Source organism: Macrobrachium rosenbergii, chromosome 41 (genome assembly GCF_040412425.1).
Source record: "Macrobrachium rosenbergii isolate ZJJX-2024 chromosome 41, ASM4041242v1, whole genome shotgun sequence".
Classification (NCBI taxonomy): Eukaryota; Metazoa; Arthropoda; class Malacostraca; order Decapoda; family Palaemonidae; genus Macrobrachium; species Macrobrachium rosenbergii.
The window spans coordinates 46,043,031-46,065,484 of record NC_089781.1 but is presented as its reverse complement, the minus strand read 5'-3'; the positions used below and the strand labels follow the sequence as shown (position 1 = coordinate 46,065,484).

Below are 22,454 nucleotides of genomic sequence, written 5' to 3'. Positions count from 1 at the left end.
ATAACAGATGAAAGAACAAAGATAGCTAAAGCCTTGCTTTAAAGTTTAGTTCAACAAGGGTGATCACTAGAACTTTGAATTCAGTTAGATTCAACAACACTTAACTACATATGCTGGTTAAAAGAATCACTTATCAATATGGAACCAGTGAGTCAAAGTGATGCCTTATATAATATAATAGATTCATCAACCAACATTACGATGGGGAATCAGTAGCAAACATTCACAATGATATCAAAGAAGCAACACACAAAGTGATAAAAGACTTAAGAAAAACAAACATTACCATAGGAGGTAAGAATGATTTTTGTGATACAGAAACTGATTTAGTCAGTTTGAGATATGTGTTAAATTACTTGTCATTTGGAACAATGTATAATGCACTTGGAGAAAAGAAAAAGCATTCCAAGAAAGTCAAAATTGATTATAAGCGTGATAGCCTTACCACTTTAAATAGCAATGAATAAAAATTCAAAAGAAAGTGGAATTTTTCTAGAATTTGTAGGGGTAACAGAAACACAAAATGAAAGGAACGGCAGAAATACCAATGAGTCATATAAAAGAAATATGTACAATGATGATTCCAGACAAGTAGGGGATAAACAAACTTTCTTTCAAAGGAACTATGCACAAAATACTAGCAGAAAGTGAAATCCAAACCAGAAGGGAGACAAAATCAACCGAGGAATAGACTATTCCACAGTCCACCCATGAGATATCATAATGGTCAATATCCAAATACAAATAATTCAATGTTGTAAATATGTAGAATTAAGTTTAAGGCTACACCGACTATTTTCTTTTACACCTTTGGTTGTTGCAGACCACCAGTCCATTCCAGTCTCAATACAGTATGATGTATGGTTTAAGAAGCTCGTAGTCACATTGAAAAGTGACCATAACATTTGGCGACCTTTGGCCAGGATTTGGTCTGTTTTGGCTGGTGGTTCTATGGCTTCTTTTGGGGGTTGTGAGAGAATAATCTGAAAAAAAATTTTCTTTTTAAAATTTTTTTTTTTGTTTGGGCAGGGAAGTGTTAGGCTCGTCCGGTAGTTGGATTGTTTCTTTGTAACAGCACTGCTTCAGGGGTTTGGCTGACCTCTCGTGTTAGACGTGAAGAGATGAGGTTACGTTCGTTTTATCGTTTTCCCTGCAAGTCAGACAGGCTTTGGAAGGAAGAGCGACCGGTTCTCAACAGCTTTTGGTTGAGGATGTAGCAGCAGTTGGTTTTGAAGTATCACCTTGGAGTCGGAGATTTCGGAGTATCACCTTGGAGATGGTCTTCAAGTGGCATGTGTTGGTTGCTGGCTTAATTGCTGAGGACAGCAGGATAAGTTCCGAGGAGCTGACTAAACCTCAGTCGCCCAGTGTGGAAGAATAAATTCTTCCGTTGGCAGCCTTATTGCTGTTACCCGTCTTGATCGAGGTGATCGGTGATGGAGATTGGGATTGCTTTCGTCAATGTCTTGATTAGTCGTCCTTGTGGATCTTTCGCTGTTACTCCAGCGAAAGGCAGTTTATTATTCTGGATGAGTTGTAGTACACTGACAATTGTTATTGCTTTTATTTTGAAGGGAATGAGTAATAATTATTGGAGGGTTTTGAGTATGTCATTGTGTTGAACAAGAGGCTCAAGTGATTTATGATGTATCATTATAATGAATGGCACGAATGAGTCATGTTGAGCAAGTGTGCCTCCTATTATTAGTTTTGAGTGTTACCAATTTTATTATGCCTTATTGCCCTGTTTTGGTTATTGCCTTACTATATTGCTGCTGTTAATTTGTTAATTATGGTTTATGCCTCTTATTTTTATTGCCCTGTTTTGGTTATTGCCTCATTTATTGCCCTAATGTTGACTGCTGCTGTTAATTTGTTAATTATGGTTACTAAACTAATGTGGCATATTTATTATATTGAAGGTATTAATATTGAGTATTGTTTATTTTGCATGACTGATTTTGGTAATTATTATAAGTGTTTATAGTAATGTGCATTGTTTTGTGAAGTCACTCTTCATTTCAGAACCTGTCTCAATGTTGTAAATATCTAAAAAATAAATTAGGTTTAAGGCTACATTGACTATTTTCTTTTACACTCCTTTGGTTGTTGCAGACCGCAGTCCGTTCCAGTCTCAATATGATGTATGGTTTAGAATTACAGTAGTCCCCGCATTGAAAAGTAGCCATAACATTATGCAGCTCAAGGAGCTAGACCAAAAGTAACGTGAGAACTGCGGGTATACAAATCATTCCACTAATGAATGCAGAAAGCCTAAAATATGTGCAGTTTGCAAAAAGATCAGGCATTTAAGTAAGTGCTGTTGGTTCAATAATAAGGAAGCCAATAAACAGTCACCTGAAAATAAATAAAGCATCTAACCAGTGACAATTAACCACTCTACAAAGAAGAGAAAGTGAATCACTTCAAGGAGATGAAAGAGAAAAAGAAGAAAAAGTTACAATGGGAAATGAAAGTTCATCCACATTTTCCTATTTACACAGCAAAGAAGGAATATTTTCCATGAAAGAGGAAGGAATAAATAGAAAGGATCTGCCTACAGTAAAAAATTCCAATAAATGGAAAGACATGCACAGTACTCATTGATTCAGGTAGTACTGTAAATATAATTGATAAAATAACTTTGACAAGATATTTAGGTATTGCAGAAACAGATTCAGAGTCAAGTAGAGCAATAAAGAAAGTATCAGGAAACAGATTAAAAGTCTAGGAATGTGAATCTAGAAACTGATATATTGTCACATAAATATATATTGAAAGTTTAGTAGTTTTGAATGACTTATATTTTCCCTTTAAGTACTGTTCTCATTGAAGTCAATGAAGAGATGTGGAATGATACTAGATTGTAGTGAAGGCAAGATTAGACTGAAACAAGATAATCAGAAGAGCGTGTTTTACTCTTGACGAAGAGAAGTTTCACCCAAATTTGATCAATTTGTCTGAGACAGTTTCGACAAGCAAGATGAACATGCAGGAAAGACAGATAAGTAACCAGAACAAGAAAGAAAGTTAAAATGAAAATAGATAGAAAAGAGGAATCCCCACGATCCCAGAATACAGAACTGTTGAGAAGTGCACATCTCAACAATACACATATAGATGATACATACTCCAATATCAATTATTACTCGGATGTGAATAATGGTGATCACCAAAACACTGAATCTAACGAAAATCAAGGCGCCTATACTTATGACTGCAGTTATGAAGTAATGAATTATGAAGGAAAAATACTAAATGAAGTATTACTCTTAGATAAAATAAATAAATCGAACATAAATAGTATAATGAAGTGTAGAGGTAACAGAAGAAACCACTGAGTGCAGAACTGCTATTTTCAGGCCACAAAAAGAAGAAGAAATATGTTGTGTTAGCATAGCTGATGGTAATAAAGTACAATTTATACTCAACAGAGCAGTAACTTTGGATCCAAAATGTTTAACAAAGATTTATTTGAGATCAAAAGAGGATGTAAAGGGTAAGGATGTTCTATTATTGAATGAAGAATTGCCAGATTGTGTCAGAATGGATAATTCACTAGTCCACATGAACAATAATAGCTGCGAATTTTATATCCAAAATTATTCAGACAACAGACTAACACTATACGCAGGCATTGTCATTTGCATAGGAATCCCTATTAACAATCCTTTACTAAAATAGAAGAAAAAAGCATTTTTACTTGTTCCAAAGAAAGATGGTAGTTGGAGACTTGTAATAGATTACAGGAAATTAAATTCCAACACCGTTCCAGAGAGAATGCCGATGCCAGTAATCTGGGACATGTTAGCTCAATTAGGAGGGGCCAAAATATTTCATCCTTAGATTTGCTTAGTGGATAGCCGTACCTCTAGATGAAGAACCAAAACCATTCACAGCCTTCAGCACACATAAGAGAACATCTACAGTTTGAAGCAATGCCATTTGGACCCAACATCAGCCCCGTAACATTTGTCAGATTAATGTTACAATTCTGAGGACATAGAAAATGTTGCAGTATGCTTAGACGATGTAATCATTTTAGCAAAGAGACTCAGAAAGTCACCTCAGAACATTAGAAATTGTCCTAGAGAAGTTAAGAATTGCAGGACTAAAAGTAAAATTAAAGAAATGTCAATTTCTGATGAAATCCTTAGAATACTTGGGTCACATAATTAGTGAAGATGGACTGCGCATGCAGGCACGTAGAATAAAGGCAACAGTTGATTACCCAGCTCCCACTAATTGTAAAGAAGCATTAAGAAGGTTCCTAGGTATGGTAGGTTATTACAGACCCAACATAAAGGGTTTGCTACTACAGGTATATGCGACCTTTAACTGATTTTTACAAGAAGGACGGTAATTATGAATGGAAGATAACAAGAAACAGCTTTTCAAACACTAAAGAGCAAAATGACCAGGAACCCTGTTCTAGTTTATCCAGATTTTTCCAAAGACTTTTACTTAGCTTGTGATGCCTCAAGCACAGGACTAGGAGCTGTATTATTACAAAAGGCCAAAACTAGAATGAGGGCAGTATATTACGTTAGTAGAGTTTTAAATCCTGCAGAAAGAAACTACAGTACCACAGAAAGAGAGTTTAGCTTCATATTGGGGTTTAAAGAAATTTAGACACATACTTTTAGGTCATAAGGTTAATGTGCTTACTGATCACAAACCTATTTGTGACTTATTTAAAAAGAGAGCCTTTTACAAACAACATGAAGTTCAATAGATGGTTCATTAGTGTACTAGAATTTGGTCCAGAATTCAGATATTTTCCAAGGAAATTTAACATCTTGGCAGATGTATTATCCAGAACTCAGGAGGAAACAGAAAAATGCATTACCACTAATACCTTTTGTTTCAGTTGTCAGGTATAGCCTCCTCGCACTAACCTGGCGGACCTACTGTAACTGCATGGATTGCAGGGTTCATCAGTATTGTATCTATTTTAAATTTAATCAATAACAAGCATACAAAATATAGCATATCATTACAAAATCTTAGTGTAATTTATAAATTTCTATTTTTTCTGCATAGTTGCTGTTAATGAAACACTTGTCATTATATAAAAAAAACAAAAAAAAAACCAGTGCAACTGGTTAATGGAACAGTCATTGTTTTGGCGGGATATGGAATCTTACACTTGTCACCTCATCAGCTGATTTCATTGACATCAACAAATTTCTAATATTTTTCATCCCATTTGAAGGTAAATACTTACATGGCTTCATATATTTACCTATTTAATTTCCTGCGTAATCTAACACAAAATAGAGTGTCTTTTTATATTTATATTAAGTAATGAAGCGATCGGAGGAGGAGAAGATCAGGTAAGCATCACCCATATAGGTCACATTAATAATTTTCCCCAGCTCTCCAGTTCCAATCCAGTTGTTAAAGGCTGTGTCCGTAGATGGTTGGTTAGGAATGGAAGGTTTGATCCAGTTCAACAAAGTGGGGTAAACTTTCAGAAAAGTGTTAGATATCTCCTAACAAATGAAGTGAAAAAAAAAAAAAAACACTGGTCCAAAACGAGGCATTTTCTTCCATCCGTTTTGTTTTATTTATTTTTTGTATTTTATTTTTATTTATTTTTTTTTTGTTTACCCAATGGCAATATTGAGTACCAGTACAGGATTTTATCACAGAGCTGAACTAGAGTTACTAGAATGTTTGTCCAGATGCCAGTCAAACTCAGAAATCATCGCTAGAATTTAGAATGCCCAGAGATAGTTGCGGTTCTGGGTCCCGGTTAGGCTATTTACTAAAATTCATGGTTATAAGTGGTTGAATCTGGCGGAGCCGACTGGTAGCCTCGTATGGGTCTAGTTCCAATAATTGTATAAACCAAAAATTATATCTCTTCTTTATATACCCTTTGTTTTATGCGACTATACATTTAAGCAATTATATTATGAGGTTTGTTTATGAATTCATGCAATCGTATTGTAAATGAAGCTATAGGCTATAAGCCTACATGTGATTGTAGTATAGTTTGCCTAACATTCACTTTTAATTATAACTTTGCGCAGTTAAGTCATTTTTAATACATGTTTCTTGGCATATAGGAAAGATACATACATATGATTTTGACATATGTTTCCGATTCAGTATCATTATTACTCAATAAATACATTAAAAATATATAGCTTTCATATTTCCCCTTCAATTAGCTCGAAAATAGCATAAAATTTACGTAGTCCTATAGCAAATTAATTTTAGATCACCTTAAACCGAAGAGTATTGCTCTTACGATTAAACCCAAACATAAATTCAAATAAAAATTAAAGATTAGTTAATCAGTAAAAATGATTATTTGTGTTGTCGCCAAAACAATGGCTGTTCCATTAACCAGCATGCCTTCCCTTTCTTTGCAACAGTTACACTTGTCTTTTTTTTTTCGTTTGTTTTTATACAATGACAAGTATTTCAGTGACAGCAACTATGCAGATAGAATAGAAATTTATGTATTACATCAAGATTTTTGTAATGATATGCTATATTTTGTATGCTTGTTAATGATTAAATTCGAAATAGATACAATACTGCGAATCCTGCAAGCTATGCAGTTACAATGGTGGGCGGGGCTTCTCCGCCAGGTTAGTGCGAGGAGACTATAGTAGCTTTAGATCTAGAAAGAGTGAAAATACAACAAGAAAATGATGCAGAAATCAGACAAATAGTAGGATAGTTAATGATAGATGAATCCTTAAAACCTGATTTTGAATTAGTAAATGGATTGTTGTACAAAAAGCCAACAGAGAAGAATGGTTGTTCTCATCTATACATTCCAAAAGCACTAATCAGTGAAGTTTTAGAACTAACACACTCATATAAGTTAGCAGGACATCCAGGAATTAAAAAGACAAGCAGAATCATAATCAGAAATTATTTTTGGCCACATTATAGTGAAGATGCCAAAAGCAGCCCGCAAAGCTTCTTATGGTTATAATCCAACATAAAGGTAACGTGAATCTTAGGCTCCACTTGAAAAATATCCGTCAGAATTAAATCCCTTTCAAGTAATCACAATGGACTTTTTAGGTCCATTTCCAACCACTATTAGAGGAAATAGACAAATATTGGTCTTCTTAGACTATTTAACTAGATATGTAGAAATAGTAACAGTAAGAAATAGAGATGAAGCTACAGTTGCAGAAGCTCTTAAATCTAGAATTATCACAAGACATTCATGTCCACAAGTTCTTCTTTCGGACAATGCTGCTGAGTTTACAAGTGATCTTTTAAAGAAAATATGTGAATTTTATGAAATAAATAAATTGTCAAATGTGGCTCATAAACCAAGTTCACAATGGGCTGTAGAGACAGACTAATCGTAAAATAAAGGATATCCTGTGAAAACTTTTGTCGCCACACTAACAGAAGATTGGGACTTAGCATTTAGAAGACATACAATTCATTGAATAATACAACAAATGAGACAACAGATCCCAAATATTTGCTATATAGTTTATCAGAAAAGAATACTAACACATTTATTGACGATGCAGCACCACTGAACATACTTAACTATGATGACTATGTTGCATGGAAGACCAGACGATATACGAGACAATCATGAAAACAAAGGATAAATTAAAAGAGGTCATAATACTCATGCCAAATATTATAATAAAGATACCATTGAACCAGACATTAAAGTAGATACTAAAATTTATGTACAAAATCATGTTCTAGAAGGGTCAAATGTAAAGGTCTCTCCCAAATTCACTGGACTATATAGAGTTGTAGAAGTGTTAAAATTAAACAAATACATAGTAATCAATGAAAGTGATCTAAAGGAAAAAGTAGTTCACGGGAATCATATAAAAGTAGTAAAAAGAGATTCATGGTCCTCTAAACATATAGATAACATGAGACATGAAAATGGTGTACATAAGGTTGTTATATAAACAGGGCGAGTATAATTGCTGAAGGAATGACGATCAAAGCAAAGGTGTGAATATGTAGCCAAACATTGGTGCGGCACTGGCAAAAGTTAATCATATCAGGAAATCATTAAAGCAACCTCACCTGTAGAAGATTTCTGGTGACATGATGGTTTCACCTGCCCCTGGAGGTGTTGTTCTGATTACACATCCCACAGGAAGTCTTTAGATAACTTCAACCAATTAGCGTCAACAAGGTGGGGCAGAAACAGATCTCTCCACGCCTAGGGGTTGGACAATGCGACTTCCAAAAATCCTTAGAAATTTAATTCTGAGGGAGCAGCAGATAAGAAAAAGAGAAGTAAAAGACAGAGAAGAGAAAAAGAGGCAGCTAAGGCACAAGGAGAAAGCAGTGGGGTTGCAAACCCACCAACTGTGGGTTGACATAAGAAGACAGGCTCACATTGACTCACCCTATATTTTGTACTGCTTATCACCTTGTACTTCTATTGTAAAGTTATTTCTTTGGTGCTAATGAAGAAAGAATAATCAATTGTGTCTTCTTAAAGCCTTCTGGGAAATCTACGCTACTACATAAAGTTAGAAAGATCAACATCTATAAAGAAGTAAATCAGAAGAATAACAATAATAAATAAATGAACATTACATAAACATTCTTTGGACCTTGTATGATGGTCTTCCCCACAGTTTATACACTTTGGCTCACTGCACTTCCATTGTGTGGCATGTTCTTCAGATCCACAATACGCGTACACGTTTATTTCTACAACATTTCTTTGCATGCCCATATTTACTACAATTCTGACATTGTAGTGGCTTTGGGATAGATGGTCTTATTTCTCTGTTTTGGCCTAATATTTTTATTTTTTGAGGTAGATCTTGACCTTCAAATATTATTTTTGAGATTTTTAGCATTTTCTTATTTCTATGCTTACTCGATATACTAGATACAAGGTTGTACTTCACAATCTTGGACCCTGGGATATCTTTTTTTAAGAGTCCAAGAGAATACTCTTTTCAATTGGTTCATCACTGTTCTCAGGAAGTGCAATAGTACCCTGAATGCTATTCATACTCTGTTTTAATTTTTATGTTCATAATGTCTATTGTTATTATAGACATAAAGTCCTGATCAATGTTCTCAGGAAGTGCAATAGTACCCTGAATGCTGTTCATAGTGTCATGCTTTTTAATTTTTACGTTCATAATATCTATTGTTGTTATAGATATAAAGGCCTCAGACTGACTCTGTTGTGGCTTCTGAAAGTCAAGTCTTTTATCTGTCTGAACGACATTTCTGCTGTTTAATGTCTGTTTAATAGGTAATTAATTTTCTAATTTTAGGGCTGAAATTTTCCATTTTGTTTCTAAGGTTAGAAACCCTGATCAACCTCCACCCCACAAGAGGGAGTCAAAGTGAGTCAAGGTTGGGTCAAGACGATATTTACTTCTTTTGGGTTTGTTTTGAACTGGGGCATAAGGTTCCAATGTAGGATTTTTTTTTATTTTTCTAAAGAAAGATTGTCAGAGGAGGTTCCAGCAGTTGTCAACTGTGCCGAGTCGCTACCATCAAAGGGTCCAGGGTTACTTGAATCTTTATAACAACCACTCATAAAGATTGAAGTAAAACAAAAATAAATAAATAAATAAACCTGAAAAACTTAAAAAGATATCACCAGCCCTTTCAAGGAGTTCATTCTTCCACCAACTGCACAAGTGAGAACTGACTCCCAAATGTCTGCGTCCCTACCCTACCCTGCCCCACAGGGGATGGCACAACATGGTTAGAGTGGCCCAAGTGTAAACCAAACCAGCTTGCTAGGACTGAGATTATTACAAAAATACAATCATCCCCACCCTAATCATATTATGGGCAAACCATATAGAATGCCTGAGAGTCCTATCCCCAGAACCAGACACCCCTGGAATCCATGGTCCAGCCCTAAAGAATAGTTCTGCCTTTGAGCTGTTAATCTGATAACTCTCAAGTCCGAACATTATTGAGCAGTTGATGGTCCTACCATAGTTCCCACTGTTTAGCTTTGGATATACACCAGATCCCAGCTACGAGATCTTTTCCTATTTATCAGGTCCAATAAATTTTACAAAAAGTGGAAAATTCCACAAAATTAGTCCAAAGAAATATATAATAGTATATGAGACTCTTGGACTCCAACCTGGGAACAAATTCCTGGGGTTCAAGAGCCCCCTCACCACTTCAGTGGTCCCACATCGAGGGGGACATAGTACCCCCAGGCTCCCCTAAAACTCAACACCCTAAGTCAAGATGAAGATATTAAGGATGGAAGGGATGCTCCCTACACCTCCTCCCACAACACCATGCCAGCGACTGATAAAGGTCCTCAGGTACTGCAACTGTTAAAAACTGTTTCCACTTCCCATCAGTAATGGGATGCAAAGATTGACTTGTATTTCAAATACGTCACTTGGAGAATGGAAGAGAGAGAGCTTGCACTTAAAAGCAAACGACGTAGCTACAGCTCTGATTTTATAAGCTCTGAATTTAAAAGCAGGAAATAGTTCTCCAATCTGAGAATGGGCTTCACAAATGAGGTCCCTTAAGAAGAAAGAAAGGGCATTCTTCATAAGAGGTCGAGAGGGGTTTTTGACTGAACACCATAGGCTACTGGAAGGTCCCTGTATCTTCTCAGTTCTATGTAGATAATATTTTAAAGCCCTCACAAGACATATGTAGATAATATTTTAATGCCCTCACAGGACAAAGCGCTCTCTCTTCATCCTCCGAACCTAAAACTTCTAAATTCTTGATGCTAAAGGAATGAGGCTAGGAGTTGGGCCAGGTCTTGTTCAACTATATAAAGTCCAGGGTAACAGGGCAGGTGCATTGCCTTGAGTGAACCCAATCCTTTTATCAATGGGCATGTATTTTGCTGACCCTCTTAGCAGTTGCTAAGGAAGAGGGTCTTCTTAGTAAGATTTCTAAAGGACGTGGAGCTAAAGGATTCGAAATGAGGACCTGAGAGCCATTTAAGGACATCTAAATTCCACAATACTAGCTCTGTATTCCTCTGCTTACAGGTGTCAAATGATCTAATGAGATTGGATAGGTCCTGATTTGCGGATAGGTACAGGCCCCTATGCCGAAAAACAGCTGTGCATGGCCCTGTAGCCTTTAATAGTAGAAGAGGGCAAGCCTCTGGAGTTCCTTAGAAATAATAGAAAATCCACGATTTCTGTTATAGTCGTCTGAGAAGACAAGATGCAATTTCTTCTACATTACTAAGTGCAGAAGATAGACCACTTGTTCTGGTAGACATTATTGGATGACTGACATTTACATTTTTCAATAGCTTCTGCAGCCGCTTTTGAAAATCCTCTAGCTCTGAGCAGTTTCTTGACAGTCTGTAACCTGGAGCTAAGGAATTCAAAATGAGGACCTGAGAGTCATTTTAGGACCACATCGAAACTCCACAATACTAACTCTGCATTCCTCTACTTACAAGTGTCAAATGATCTAATAAGATTGGATAGGTCCTGATTTGTGGATAGGTCCAGGCCGCTAAGCTGAAAAGCAGCTGAGCATGGTCCTGTAGCCTTAAATAGTGGAAGAGGACAAGCCTCAGGAGTTCCTTAGAAATAACAGAAAATCCACAATTTCTGCTATAGTCGTCTGAGAAGATGAGATGCCATTTCTTCTACACCAAGTGTGGAAGATAAAACACTTGTTCTGGAAGACGTTACTGGACGACTGATGTCTACATTTCTCAACAGCTTCTGCAGCTGCTTTTAAACATCCTCTAGTTCTGAGGAGTTTCTTGACAGTCTGTAACCTGTCAGACAACCCTAGACAGACAAGTGGAACTAAAGTCCACTCTGTGGGGATGACTTGACTGTGTCAGATCAGCTGGTCTGCCAAGACATTCAGTCTGCCTTGGACGAATCTGGTCATGATTCTCATCTGATTTTGGTTTGTCCAGAGGAGAAGATCCCCTGCTGCTTCACAGAGGGAGAATGTGTTTGCCCTTGCTTGCTGATATAAGACAGGGCTGTGGTATTGTCCAAGTAGACTGCCACCATCTTGCCGAACACCTCTAATGCAAAGACTTGCGTCCCCAAGTGAATCGCCTTTAATTCTTTCACATTTATGTGTCACTTTTTCTGCTCTGGTGACCATGTCCCAGAAACTTCCTTGTCTCCCAGGAGAGCTCCCCAGCCTATGTCTGACGCGTCTGCATAAAAGTTTAGGTCGGGGTTCTGAGTGAGAAGGGACTTCCCTTTCAGCAACTTGTATTCGGACCTCCACCAAAGTAGGTGCCTCTTGATGTGGGTCACAGAGAAAACAAAGAGGTCTGGGTGACTTTTCCTGTCCCAGCTGGCTCTGAGGGAGAATTGCAGGACTCTTATATGAAGTCTCCCCAGAGAAATGAACTGTTTTATGGAGGCCAGTCCCAAGGAGACTCATCCATTGGTTGGCTGACCAGGTCTGAAGGGAGAGGAACTCGTCCATCGTTCGCAGACAGGATTCCACTCTCTTGGGGGACGGAAAAGCCCGAAAAATCTGAGAGTTCAACATCATCCCCAAATATACTACTGTATCTCCTGAGACAGAGCCAGCTGGGACTTCTGAAGACTGATTAACCCTTAAACGGCGAGCCTCTATTTACAAAAGTGTCTGCTGTATGCCGACGGGGTTTGAGAGTTAGCGCCAAAGCGGAAAGAAAGTTTTTTCAAAAAATCACAGCACGCTTAGTTTTCAAGATTAAGAGTTCATTTTTGGCTCCTTTTTTTCTCATTGCCTGAAGTTTAGTATGCAACCATCAGAAATAAAAAAAAATATCATTATCATGTATAAATATTGTAATATATGACAGCACAAAAAAAATTTCATATATAATTGTATACAAATTGCGCTGTGAGCAAAACGGTTAAAGTAATGAATTATTTTTCGTTGTATTGTACACTAAATTGCGATGATTTTAGTATATAACAAATTGTAAAACGATCAAAGCAATGCAGAAAAAATATTATCACAAAATGATGCATGAATTCGTAACGCTCAGACGTAAAAAAAATTTTTTTTCAAAATTTCACCATAAATCAAAATATTGTGCTAGAGACTTCCCATTTGTTGCAAAATGAAGGTAAATGATTGAATATTACTAGAATGTAAGAGTTTTAGCTTACAATTGCATTTTTCAATCATTGCGGTCGAATCAAAGTTGACCGAAGGTTGAAATTTCAGCACTTATCGTGATTTATATGAAAATATTTCAAAACTGATAGAAGCTACAACCATGAGTAATTTTTTTTTATATTCTACATGAAATTATGCAATTTTTCACATATAAAACTTTAAGTAACGGCTAATATAAAATGGTGCAAAAATTACGACCAAGCGACTAAAGAAATTCTGGGATTTTCAGCAGAGTTAGTGCACGCGGATGTAAGGAAGTTTTCAAAAATTCACCATAAATCGAAATATTGTGCTAGAGACTTCTCGTTTGTTGCACAATGAAGGTAAATGATTGAATATTACTAGAATGTAAGAGTTTTACCTTACAATTGCATTTTTCGACCATTTCGTTCAAGTCAAAGTTGACCGAAGGTTGAAATTTTGGCACTTATCGTGATTTATATGAAAATATGTCAAAATTGATAAAAGCTACAACCATGAGTTATTTTTTGTTGTATTCTACATGAAATTACACACATATTCATATATAAAACTTTATGTAACGGCTAATACAAAACTGTGCAAAAATTACGACAAAGTGACTAAAGAATTTCCGAGATTTTCAGCAGAGTTAGTGCGGAAGGAAAAAGTTTTTTCAAAAATTCACCATAAATCGAAATATTGTGCTAGAGACTTCTCATTTGTTGCAAAATGAAGGTAAATGATTGAATATTACTAGAATGTAAGAATTTTAGCTTACAATTGCATTTTTCAATCATTTACGTCGAGTCAAAGTTGACCGAAGGTTGAAATTTTGGCACTTATTGTGATTTATATGAAAATATGTCAAAATTGATAAAAGCTACAACCATGAGTTATTTTTTGTTGTATTCTACATGAAATTGCGCACATATTAATATATAAAACTTTATGTAAAGGCTAATAGAAAATGGTGCAAATATTACGACAAAGTGACAAAAGAATTTCTGAGATTTTCAGCAGAGTTAGCTGATGCTTTCTTTTGGGATAAGAAAGAAATTCGCATGTGCAGCTGGGTCACGCTTGTAAACAAAACAACAGCATGATCCGTGAACTCCCAGCATCCCTCAAGGCGTGTGATTTAAAATTTTTCGCAAACGAAGCCTATAAGTATTTTTCCGCAAATATTTAAAAAAACTTTTTGTAGTCGACGTATTTTACGTCCACTTGGCACCTGACAGACAGTTTTTGTCGACGTAAAATACGTTCAGTCGGCGTTAAAGGGTTAATAAACCTAGATCCTGGGCTAGAAGAGGGGTCTTCCAAAGGTCCTCTGTGCATTGTTCCTCCATCAGGAAGCGAAGGAGCCAATCAACCAAGCAGAGTGAGATGTTGATGCCAATGAGATGGAGCCACTCTGCAAGGGGGGGGGGGAGAATGCGAGTGAATACTTGAGAAGCCATCGAGAGTCTGAAACATATGGCTTGAAACTGGAAGATCCGGTCCTGGAAAATGAATCTGAGGTAATTCCTTGAACCCGGGTGTATGGGGACATGGAGGTACGCATCCTGCATGTCTACTGAGACCATCCAGTCTCCTTGATGAATGGATGTTAGAATAGAGTGATTTGTCTCCTTTCTGAATTTTGTCTTCTGAACAAAGACATTCAGAGCACTGATGCCCTGGATTGGTCTCCACTTCCACCCTCCTGAAGACTTGGGGACTACAAAGAAATGATTGTAGAACCCCTCCGAGCTCACATCTTTGACTACCTCTATCGCCCTCTTCCTGAGGGAGGAAATTTTCTCCGAGAGGGCTGAAAACCTCTCTGAGCCTACGGAGTAGGCAGTCAAGACAATGGGCTTCTTGACTAATGGAGGTTTTTTGGTGAACAGGGTAGAGTAGCTCTCTCTTAGGGTTTTCACAATCCACTGCTCTGATCCTTTCTCGCTCCACCTTTCCCAAAACAGGAACCTGGCACCTACTGGAGCACAGAGGACGTGGTCTTCACTTCCTTGAGGAAACTTAGTTGAGGACTTCTTAATTGATCAAGATGAAAAATGTACATTCGTTTGAGGTCTAGACTGAGACCTTTGTCTGCCTCCACGAGAGGGATAAGGCTGCAGAGGGGAGGCCAACTTGGTACTGAAAGAGGAAAGATCCTTTGGGTGCCTTGAAGAATGCGACAAAAGGTCCTGAGTTGACTTCTTTTGTAAGGTCGACGCAATCTCGTTGACCTTCGACTGCTGGAACAAATAATCGTGAACCAGAGGGGAGAAAAGAAGCAACAGAATTCTGAGCCATAGTAACTCCCTTGGTGGTGTATGAACACCACAGTTCCCTCTTCTTTAAAACTCCCACTGTAAAAAGAGGGGCAGAAAAACCTTCGAATACATGAGTTTTCCCATGAATAAATTTTAGATAGGTTCCACAGAAAAACCAGCAAATAGGTGAGTCCGCTAATCATAAGAACACGAATACGGGGGGTTTACTGTATACAGAGTTGCCCTTGAACACCCCTGTACTGTAGTTTTTTACTAGCTATTATCCGATGGGTCCTTGGCTCTATAATTCGGATAAATGAAGGATTACTTTAACCCTTAAACGCCGAGCCTCTATTTATAAAAGTGTCTGCCGTATGCCGGCAGGGTTTGGGAGTTAGCGCCGAAGCGGAAAGAAAGTTTTTTTCAAAATATCACAGCATGCTTAGTTTTTAAGATTAAGAGTTCATTTTTGGTTCCTTTTTTTCTCATTGCCTGAAGTTTAGTATGCAACCATCAGAAATGAAAAAAAATTGCGATGATTTTGGTATATAACAAATTGTAAAACGTGCGGACGTAAAAAAAAGTTTTTTCAAAAATTCACCATACATCAAAATATTGTGCTAGAGACTTCCTGTTTGTTGCAAAATGATTGAATATTACTATATTGTAAGAGTTTTAGCTTAAAATTGCATTTTTCGACCATTTCAGTCGAGTCAAAGTTGACCGAGGGTTGAAATTTCGGCAATTATTGTGATTTATATGGAAATATTTCAAAACTGATAAAAGCTACAACCATGAGTTATCTTTTGTTCTATTCTACATGAAATTTTGCAGATTTTCATATATAAAACTTTATGTAACGGCTAATATAAAACGGTGCGAAAATTACGACAAAGTGACTAAAGAAATTCTGAGATTTTCAGCAGAGTTAGCGCGCGCGCAGGTGAGGACAAAGTTTTTTCAAAAATTCACCATAAATCGAAATACTGTGCTAGAGACTTGATGTTGTGGTGTAGAATAGATAGGGAAATTAGATAGAAAAGAGAGAGAGAGAGAGAGAGAGAGAGAGAGAGAGAGAGAGAGAGAGAGAGAGAGAGAGAGAGAGAGAGAGAGAGAGAAATAAGAATAAAGAGAGAGGCAAAGAACACAGTGATAACGCCCAAATGCTGTTGTTGTATCGTGTTATCAATACGCGGGATGTTTACATGAACCATTGCAGTATATTGTGTTGAAGCCATAAAAACAGTCGTAAAAGTGAGAAATAATGGCCTCGCGATTGAAGCTAACCAAAGCATGAGTCAGCACAGCCTAAATGCTTACAGCAGCTGGTTCTATAGCCCTGCCTTCTCAGGAAGGCGTTTTCGTGGACGTTCCAGGAATTTGGGGGTTTGCCCAAGTGATATACTTCTTCAACCTCCAATCAATTATGTTTGGGAGGGGTCTTTCACACACCCTCCTAAGATCACCTCCAATCAAGTCCTCTAAGGAGAGATTTGAATCACACCCACTACAGTCCTTCCAATCAGCTACTTGAAGGGGAGGCCTTGCTGATTAATCCTTCCAATAAGGCTAGAAGGAGGTGAAGATTGCAGATAGCAAGTTTTCTGGGAGTTCAACGAGTTAGAGACCGATGAGGAGAGGAGAGTGCAGAACTGTGTCCTTCAAGGGAGAGTACGTCTCCCCTCGCTTCCGTGTTCCCCATATAGACTGAGTCAAGAGTAATTCGTTTTCTACCATTGTAACTTGTTAATTCTGTACTGATCTTTATAATACTAAGTACTAATTAAAGTGAAGAAATTACCGATCTCGTCTCTATACGCCTTTCTGTGAGATATCAATGCTTAAAAATAATAAATATACAAAGATAGCACATCATCCACGAAGCGATCTGAAGGACACCTCGAAAGAAACCAAGGTAAGAAGAGAAAGACTAAAATCCATACAAACATATAACAAAGAACATAAAAAAGGGAGAGATAACCCCTAACATTCTCATTTGTTGCAAAATGAAGGTAAATGATTGAATATTACTAGAATGTAAGAGTTTTAGCTTACAATTGCATTTTTCGACCATTTCGGTCGAGTCAAATTTGAAATTTTGGCACTTATCGTGATTTATATGAAAATATGTCAAAATTGATAAAAGCTACAACCATGAGTTATTTTTTGTTGTATTCTACATGAAATTGCACACATTTTCATATATAAAACTTTATGTAATGGCTAATATAAAACTGTGCAAAAATTATGACAAAGTGACTAGAGCCTGATGCCGTCTCTTCCAAACACGTGTGTGTTCGTTGTCCATTGGAGTGGCGAGACATTTGGCATCTTCACAAACAGAAACATACACACAGTTTGATAGAGAAGATTCGTTGGAACATTATGAGTACATGATTAGAATGCTTGCATGGCAATGCAAGTAGTGGTGATTATACATACATCAAGACAACGTTAGGGAGAAACAGACGGAAATATTGTATGGCTGAAATCGCGTTCCTTTAAAGAAAGAAAATGAGATGCTCTTGTTGTCTTGTCCACTCCAATGGACGATGAACACATGAACACACACGTGTTTGGAAGAGACGGCGTCAGGCTCTTACAAGATTTTCAGCAGAGTTAGCGCGCATGTAAGGAAAAAGTTTTTTTCCAAAACTCACCATAAATCGATATATTGTGCTAGAGACTTCTCGTTTGTTGCAAAATGAAGGTAAATGATTGAATATTACTAGAATGTAAGAGTTTTAGCTTACAATTGCATTTTTCGACCATTTCGGTCGAGTCAAAGTTGACTGAAGGTTGAAATTTTGGCACATCATGATTTATATGAAAATATGTCAAAATTGATAAAAGCTACAACCATGAGTTATTTTTTGTTGTATTCTACATGAAATTGCACACATTTTCATATATAAAACTTTATGTAATGGCTAATACAAAACAGTGCAAAAATTACGACAAAGTGACTAAAGAATTTCTGAGATTTTCAGCAGAGTTAGCGTGGACGTAAGGAAAAAGTTTTTTTCAAAAATTCACCATAAGTCGAAATATTGTGCTAGAGACTTCTCGTTTGTTGCAAAATGAAGGTAAATGATTGAATATTACTAGAATGTAAGAGTTTTGGCATCCAATTGCATTTTTTTACCATTTCAGTCGAGTCAAAGTTGACTGAGGGTTGAAATTTTGGCGCTAATCAAGATTTATACGAAAATATTTCAAAATTGATAAAAGCTACAACCTTGAGTTATTTTTTGTTGTATTCTACATGAAATTGCGCACATTTTCATATATAAAACTTTATGTAATGGCTAATAGAAAACGGTGCAAAAATTATGACAAAGTGACTAAAGAATTTCTGAGATTTTCAGCAGAGTTAGCTGATGCTTTCTTTTGGGATAAGAAAGAAATTCGCGCATGCGCAGCTGGGTTACACTTGTAAAAAAAACAACAGCGTGATTCGTGAACTCCCAGCATCCCTCAAGGTGCATGATTTAAAATTTTTCGCAAACGAGGCCTATAAGTATTTTTCCGCGAATATTTAAAAAAACTTTTTGTAGTCGACGTACTTTACGTCCACTTGGCACCCAACAGACAACTTTTGTCAACGTAAAATACGTCCAGTCGGAGTTAAAGGGTTAAGTGGAATCAATAGGACTGTTTGCTGATAGTCAATATACATACAGGAAGCAGTTAGGTACCTGCAATGATCTTTTAGACTTGGCACACCATTTGCAAGAGAACCTTAAGGGCTCTGAGCACAGAGTAATTCAAACAGGTTTTAGTGCTGCTTTCAATTTAGTAAATCACAAGGCTCTTATTTATAACCTGCAGAATCTTGGAGTGGGTGGATATATTTTAGGATTACCTACAGATTTCCTTACAAGTAGGCAGCAGTGAGTTGCTGTTGATGGGATCTTTAGCGAGTCACCTATTGGTCAACTGTTATTTTTGGTGTATTTAAGTGATATGACTGTTGGCCTGGAAAACAAGATTGTTCAGTATGCCGATGATGCAATACTTGTTGGTGTAGTAAAGCCTCCACTTATGAAAAATGAAGCTGTTTTTAGTTCAATCATGACATGGGCTGGATTAGTGAATGGTGTAGTCAGTGGGGTATAGGGCTGAACTCCAGTAAAATGAAACCACAATTGATTAGCAAATCTCGAACAGATTTTCCACTCTATCCTCCCATTCAGGTGGTTGGGACTCTGCTGAATGAGTCTGAAGCTTTAACTATTCTAGGTGTAACTTTGGACTCACACCTTGCTTTTGAGAAACATCTAATGAAAGTTTCAGCAAATGCTGCTTGAAAGTTAGGTATTGTTCATAAGGCCTCATATATTTATAAGTGATAAAATCAGTGCAACTTGTTTTAGGTCTTTTGTCATTCCTTGACTATAATATTGTTCTCCAGTGTGAATGTCTGCTTCTGCCATAGATTACATCTTTTATTAAATAGAGCTGTCCATAGTGGAAGGTTTCTGTTTCTTATTACAGTATTATAACTTGGACCACCAATGGATGGTCTCTTTTTTGTCAATTTTTCATAAGTTGTATTTCAGCAGAGATCTTTCACATTCACAACTGATCCCTAATCCCCTTTTTCTGCTGAGAGCAACCAGATCTGCTGAACAGCAGCACCCATATGCAGTAAATACTCCTTGCTGTCAAACTTCTGTTCCAGAGGTCCTTTATTCCCCACACCATTGGACTATGGGACAGCCTCCCTGAGGATGTTGTGCAACTGGGACTTCAGAAGTTCAAGCAAAGATGCAATGCATTACTAACCTAATAAAATTCTTGTATTTTAATAATTTACTTAAATTTTGTTCTACTTATATTTAATTTGTTTATTTTTTTAATAAGTGATTTCCTCTTTCTGTATTTCCAATTACCTTCTTTCTAATGAACACCATATTCTTTGGAAGCTTGAATTTCAAGTCAATGGCACCTGCGGGGTTGTTCCATATGAATAAAGTTCATCTTCTGAATAATAATAATAATAATAATAATAATAATAATAATAATAATAATAATAATAATAACAATAATAATAATAACAGGAACAAAAGCACATCATGCTATTCTTACCTCCAAAGAAGTTTAGAAACTGCACTAAATTCCCTTCTAATGATACTCCATTCTGTCTTACTTAGAGGATGAATACGACGCTGGTAAGAAGCAATTTTACCCACAATATTCCTTGATAAGTGATGCTGCTGCAAAATAAAAGTAATATTACAAATTTTTATAATTAAAAAACTTTATATAACAAGCATCTAAGATTTATAGAGCACATCAAATAAATAATATAATGTACTTACACTCAACAACTCTAAATATAGAACAATTTTTTTAGTGATTTGTATTTTTCCTAACATACACATCTGAAGTTCTTTATACAGGATTTAGGTTGTGAATGTGAGCTGGAACAACCACTTAACTTTCAGGCAAGGTTGTTGATTACCGATGGTAGGGAGGAAGCCCCGCCCACTCATCGATCTGCACTCCACTTTGTCTTTTGGCCTAGGTACCAGAATGAGGGGTGGCTGAGGTGGGACGTAAATGTAAAGAACTTCAGGTTGGTATGTTAGGAAAAACATAGATTACTTTAAAAAAACAAGTTTTGACATAGAAAAACCTATTTTTGGTAGCCACTGTGAGTCCTCAAAGGAGTTACACTCTCATGGTCCCCCCACAGCTCCATAAGACAGAGCAACCAATTACAAGGAAATTCTCTTATAGTTGGTCTTGGACAGAAGAGTGCTTGTTGGCACTGTGATAGAATATAAAGGACTCAGGAGAGGATGGTTCTATCTCCTGTTCTACAACAACCACCTCGGCTCTCACTACGTCTCACTTGCACAGATGTGACAACAGCATATGTTGCCATCTTCATTACACGCCAGGTCCGTGCAAGGTAAATGTTCACCCCAGCCCCATGCCTTTTTGTCAACCCAGTCCTGTGCCAGGCCCTGCCCCAGTGCCAGTGCCAAGGCAGCCAATCAATCTCCCTCCTGGAGATCACAAAATTGACTCTCAGCCTCTGCCAGTGCCACTTGAGTGCACTAAGTGGTGCCAAGCTCCGTCCACTCTGAACGGTGAACTATCTCCAAATCCTATACCAGTACCGGACCCTGCCTTAGTGTCAGTGCCAGAGCATGCCCCAGATCTCCATTCGAGAGATCCCAGTCCGGATCCCCTCTCTTTGCCGGTAAGAGAGACAGATTCTCCTGGCCATAGTGGAATCTCACCCAAAGGTGTGGCCTCGCAACCTGAGCCTGAGCTGGTCGTTGCAACCTGTGGGCCTCCCATGCCCACCAGAACATCTTCCTCCCTTTCCCAGCCCTCTGCAGACGCGAGTGTGAGTAAGGATTCTGCCACACTTCAACTGGCCGATGAACTTAAGCAACTGCAACGACTTGGAGCAGAGCCTGTAAGGAATGCCCCTGTTCCAGCAATCAAAGAAGCCAAACTGGGTGGCACTATGTTGTCCTCCTCAGGCTTGGTTTGACTGATTCCACTACCAAGGAAAACAGTCAACCTAAAGCAGGTCCACGGAAGAAAATCATGGGCGTAGAGGGCTAACAAATTGCCAAAAGAGAGCCCCTGAGCTCCTTTGGCCCTAGTGCCAACCTGGCACAATGCCACCCTTTATCCTATAAGGACCCTGGCACCTCTAGCCAGAAGAGGGGTGCCAGGTTTCTTCACTTATATACTTTCCTTATAACTTTGTAATTTATTCTTTTCCTTTAACATTTTTCCTTTCACCATTTTGTTCCTTAATCATATTATTCTATGCCTCACAAAAGCTTACATTTTACCTTGTTTCCCACTCTGCCAGTGCAGAGTGCAATTGACAGATACCTCAACTTTGAAGGTCCTATGACTTCCTTTTGCGGCCTTTTGGGCTAAAGAATGAACCTAGCCTCTTCCATTAGCTACAGAATATAATTTTGGCATATTTAATCATCACCTGTTTACAGCAATTATTAATTACTTTGTATCTGTTACCTATTCTTTAGTTATTCTTTTGTGATGAATCTCGAGTTCCAGACTCGCAAACTGTGTATTATTATTATTATTATTATTATTATTATTATTATTATTATTAAAGTAATTTAACCATACCACTGAGCT

At 37.3% G+C, this 22,454-nt stretch overlaps 1 protein-coding gene across 1 annotated transcript in view; it reads right to left on the bottom strand.

Annotated features, from left to right (window-relative positions):
- The window catches only part of Spg7 (Paraplegin), a 794,115-nt gene that overhangs the window by 652,394 nt on the left and 119,267 nt on the right, over positions 1-22,454 (bottom strand). Inside the window, 1 exon segment of the mRNA XM_067084903.1 lies at positions 20,406-20,533. Coding sequence (XP_066941004.1) covers positions 20,406-20,533 — 128 coding nt within the window.